This window comes from Lactuca sativa, chromosome 9 (assembly GCF_002870075.4).
Source record: "Lactuca sativa cultivar Salinas chromosome 9, Lsat_Salinas_v11, whole genome shotgun sequence".
NCBI classification, from domain to species: domain Eukaryota; kingdom Viridiplantae; phylum Streptophyta; class Magnoliopsida; order Asterales; family Asteraceae; genus Lactuca; species Lactuca sativa.
Window position 1 is genome coordinate 71,436,981 of NC_056631.2, and position 5,291 is coordinate 71,442,271.

A 5,291-nucleotide genomic window follows, 5' to 3' on the forward strand; every position below is an offset into this window, starting at 1 on the left:
CGACCCTCACACTAAAATTATGGATCAATTTTTTAAACCCCCACCTTCTTATCCCTTGTCTCCACAAACACACCGTCATTGGATCTTCAGACCACCACTATTCTCGCCTCCATCGTCGCCAGTGAGAATGATCTACTTGGACCCTGAAAAAGAGAGCAACGAAGGGGAAGATGTGGTGGTGTTCTTGTGTCTGATTGATTTCAGCCCCTTCGCGACCACACATAGTTCCCATCAAAATTTATGTTTCCCTCACCGTCTCTTATATCAAATACCTATTACACCTCCTTCATCAATTCATCAGTTTTCTTCCCCATCGGCTACGGTTCTACTGTATCGATGCTTTCTCGACGTTCCGGTTACTAACACTGGTGGTAGAAGAAGACGGTGGATCGGCGGTACCATACCAAGCGCCTATACAGGTAAACTCCAACTCTCTCGATTTCTGCCTTTTTTTCAGTAAAAACCGATTAATTTGAGGTTAGTTAGGGTTTTTACCATAGTTTCAAATTCGCTCAGATGGCCACGAACCCCGTACCAAATCGATTCGTACCCAATCAGGGTACGAAAATGTTCCAAACGATTCCCGGATCGTAAATCGGTACGGAGTCGAGATAGTTCCAAATCGGTACCTGGAACGAGTTTAATTTTGCAATCCAGTAGTTTCAAAACGCGATTCTTGGTTCAATTTATGAAATTAGTATGCCGATTTCTGATTTTTAGTACTACATTCATCATAAAATTATAGTTAGGGCAATGGCATTGAACATGGGCATGCTTGCTTCCTATGATCAAAGTGTAGAGTTCTTCAAAGACAAAATTATGATTAGACTTTGTAACATGCTCACATCATGATCATCTATTTGGAAGTTTTTTTGTTTACTTTATATCTATTTTTTTTAATACCAGATTGAATCCATATCCGGAACACTGGTGTTGCGTTGGGTCAATTCACAACTAAGCAAAATTTTGGGTTGGGTTGAGCGAGCTATTCAACAGGAGGTAACTAATTGAATTGGTTTTCTTGCCACTAATGATTTTCTGTTTTTTTTCTTGGTTAATTATGTTTTTTTATTTTAATATTTCAGAAATGGGAACCCGTTTCGATGCAGCAACGACATGGGAGTTCGATTGTTGAAGTCTATCGCATCATAGAAGAGGTTCTTATTTCTTTGCTCTTTATTATATCTACTCTTAAGCATCCATTTCCATTCACTATAATACATTAATAACATACCTTTGTTTTTATCTTCTTTCGGACTGTTGACCGATTTTTTGCTCTAAAGATTCCTATGAGATCTGGAGAAATGAACAGCCTGCTCCGAGGCATTGATAATGCACTTCAAGTATATTCAAAGCATGTTGTTGACAACTTGGGTATGCATATTTAATCTAGAAAAGATTCTTCCTTTTATGTGATTCATAATACTGAATTTGAATGAACATGCAGCTAACAAGGAAGACATAGTTCCTCCTGTGCCAATTCTGACAAGATACAGGAGTGAAAGTGGATTCAAAGCTTTTGTGAAGAAAGAGTTGAATGATTCATCTTCAAGGATGCCTGATATGAGAAAGTCTAGAGACATCAATGTTATGACTACATCAACACTATGTGTGCAGTTAAACACCCTTTATGTCAATTCTTGTTTCCTTTCCCCCATTAAGTGTTGTCTCCATAAATGATGTTAAAAAAATATAAATATTTGAGATTTATAATAAGTTAGGACTTAAGAAGCTGACTAAATCTTTTATCATTTTCTACAATAGTATGGCATTAGTCATCTTAACAAGCTGGAAGATAGCATTTGGGAACGCTGGATAAGGAGGCAGAAGCAAGGGAAATCCAATAGTACGTGTAGTCTAGAGTGAACATTATTTTACTTAAAAATTATTATTATGTTTATACCATCTAAAAATGAAATATTCATAATCATATCTAAGGATGTATTTCACAGAGAGGTCTACAGATGAAAACTTGAGAAAAGAAAGCTTTGATGGAAGTAGGAAAGATATTAATGCAGCCATTGACCGGATTTGTGAGTTCACAGGTGAGAACATTTTTCAAAATTTGTCATATCATGGTCAGGTATTAGTTATATCCAAGATCTGAGTTTAACTTTCTTCCATGATAATTTTTAACATTTTACAGGAACTAAGATAATTTTCTGGGATCTAAGGGAGCCATTCATTGAAAACCTATATAGACCTAGTGTTTCAGAGTCCAGGTTGGAAACAACACTCATTGAGCCTCTTGATGTGGTATGTCTATCATCTAATAAACACTTTTTTTTAATTATTATTAGATAATAATAAATGTTTAATGTGTTTACAGGAACCAAATCAACTATCTGATATCATTGTGGAGCCACTAAGAGATCGAATTGTAACAAGTCTTCTTCAGGCATCAATGGTGTGTCTCATTTCTATTTCTTCAGATGTTTCATGGTCCCTTTATTTATAAAAATTTGTTGTTTTTTGTAGGATGGATTATTTAGAGTGCTATTAGATGGAGGTCCATCGCGATTGTTCATGCCTTCTGATGCAAAATTATTGGAAGTATAAAATACTGTTAGATAAATGAAGTTTTAGAAATATTTGAGAAAATTCAATGCAAGTTTGGGTAAATGGAAAGAAAATAAACGAGTGCCAATTTCTAAAAAAGTTGGGATTTAATGTGGTAAGTTGTACTTTAAGAGTTGTCATAGATGCAGTAGCAAATCTTTGTGATGAGGTTGCTCATGGTGTGATAGACCATCACCATCTTCAGACTTCAATTGATTGTTGAAATTGGATTTTTCTAATTTTACTCTTTTGAGTGGTGTTACTGTTAGTGGGTTAACATACCTGGGTTGTATGTATTTTATATATCATCTTGAAGGGGAAACTTATAAGAATATTATTTAGTCCAAAGAAGTGTTGTGATTAATATAACCAAAATGGGAAGGGGATCATGTTTTAACTTAAAGTTATCACGAATTTTGATTGATAGGTATGGACAAAGCTTCAACAGGTTAGTGATGAAATAGTGACACTTGCAAACACTCTTTCTAATAAATCCCGGGCTCACTATGAACAGGTACTCATATCACAATTCACTGACTGTACAAGTTTTCTATGGCTATTTTTGTCACCGGCCCATACATTTATTTGAATTTGATTGACACAAAATTGCAACATTTGTCAGAACCAAACACAAACACACTGTACTACTAAGGTTGTTCTGTCTTGTTCTGTCACTTGTATTTTCAGGTGCAGTCTTGCAAGTTTCTACCCTTAGTATACCCTTTTGTTTTTTTGTAGATCCCTCTCAGTTCTTGGATAGAACTCCAGGTTTTTTTGTGGAAGAATAACATGGATGGGTAGTAGTGTTCAATTAAAAAATGTGGCCACACGACTCCTATTATCAAGTTTTACTTTCAAGAAGGCTTCTAATGGGTTGCCTCATCTCTAGTTTAGCAGCAATTTGTTGCCTTGACCTCAGCAGGTATTCCATATGCAGAATGAATTAGTTAATATTTGAATACATTAAAAAAGAAATATTACATATAAATTTCTTATTTTTGTTTGAAGTCATGGATTTATGTCACTGGTAAGAGTTATGGCACCAGGTTAGACATTTTAGTCCAGTAAGTGGTTAATAATTTTAAAAAACAAACTCCCCTTAAATGTATCAATTTATATTAAGGCTAATTTAATTTATTATTTCAAAAACAAACATCAATTTATTTGCTTTGCTCTTATTGCCCCTGATCGGGATCAATACGGATTCCCATAACAACATCGTCAAAGATAAGGTCAGGATTTAAATCTTATTATATTATACCCCTCACATTTTCCCAAATTACCCCTTCCTCTACAATGTTTTTTTGTTTCTGTTTATTTTGTGCATCAGGTAAAGTTGATGGAAGAAAGGAATATGAAGACACTTGATTTAAATCTTGCAGCATTATCAACAAGATGTAGTAAAGACTTGGAGTTGAATTTGGCTAAGTCATTATCGTGTGAGATGGGCCAATGTACAACTGCTTATCCATATAATCAGCTGTTTGGAGCATTAGTCTTAAAGAATTATGAAATGCAAGATGCAACTTTACTTAGTTGGAAATTGATGTACATAGTAGATTAGATGCAAATTTATATTGTAAGAAATAGAATTGTATGACATTAAATTTATGAAATGGATTTTATTTTTTGTATATGATATTTTATTTTCTATTATGAAACATTAAATACAAATTTAATTTGAAAATAAGTAAATCTATAAATAATATTTTTTTTAAACATTTAAAAATATGATACGCAAAAATGTGTGTCATCTTCATTTATGACATGGCCTTTCTTGACAGGGGATTTCTTGATACGCATTGCGTGTCATTAACACGCGCATCGTAAGACTACGACACGCGAATGCGTGTCATTTTCCTTTATAACAGGGCCTTCCTTGATACGCATTGCGTGTTGTAAACGCGCGTCGTAACTGCGCGTCGTAAATGAGCGTCGTAAATGCGCATCGTCTATAGACGATGCACAAAAGCGTGTCATCTCTCTTTATGACAGGTCCTTCCTTGACGCGCATTTGCGCGTCGTCTGAGCCTTTTACGACGCGCAATGAGCGTCGTAAAAGGCTGTTTTTCTAGTAGTGAACATATCTATCCTTACTATGTTAGGCATAAATTTTCCCGTGCCTCGGATATTGGTTGTCTGAGTGTTGACCTACATCCCTATGATGTAGTCCGGGTATTCAAGGTAGGAGTATGAGTATCGGAAAAATCCATAAGATGGAAGTCGTTCCTACTAAGTTACCTTTATATTGGGAAAGGTTCACTCTCCGGCTTGGAAAGATTTGAGAACAGTTCGGAATGAAGACCGCGGGAAGAAAGGCTCATGAAGACTTATGGCTAAACAATCTCAATAGAGGTGTGGGGATCCGCTCTAATCATATTACATGCAACGGGAAAAGCCGTTTTACCTAACACATAGCGTGAGTAGTGTGATCACTAACTCACTAAATTGTATTATTTTATGGGTGTATTAGCGTGACGAACACGAGGAAAAGACACTTCTCGGGTTCCATGTACTGGCTCCCTCTGTCTACCTCATATCCCTGACTGGGACCGGCGTTGGTTTTCTCCGGATAGCTACCTAGGGTTCTTTTCTCGTGAAGACATATTGAATTTCTATTCCGCCTTACTTCCGATCCTGACTCTAGGTGTCATCACTCCATGATGGATGACTGGAAATCTCGGAAGTTTAGGTGAATTTCTCACCGATGTCCTTAAAAAGATATAGGCACT

The 5,291-nt window shown here is 36.0% G+C and overlaps 1 protein-coding gene across 1 annotated transcript; it reads left to right on the forward strand.

The window, feature by feature from the left end:
• The first annotated feature begins 907 nt into the window (after positions 1 to 907).
• LOC128128991 (protein unc-13 homolog) lies at positions 908 to 1,866 on the forward strand. Its single transcript, XM_052767714.1, has 3 exons — positions 908 to 1,374; positions 1,448 to 1,632; positions 1,765 to 1,866. Exons 1-3 carry the CDS (start codon positions 1,290 to 1,292, stop codon positions 1,864 to 1,866), a joined length of 372 nt encoding a protein of 123 aa, XP_052623674.1. The 5' UTR covers positions 908 to 1,289.
• The last annotated feature ends 3,425 nt before the right edge of the window (positions 1,867 to 5,291 follow it).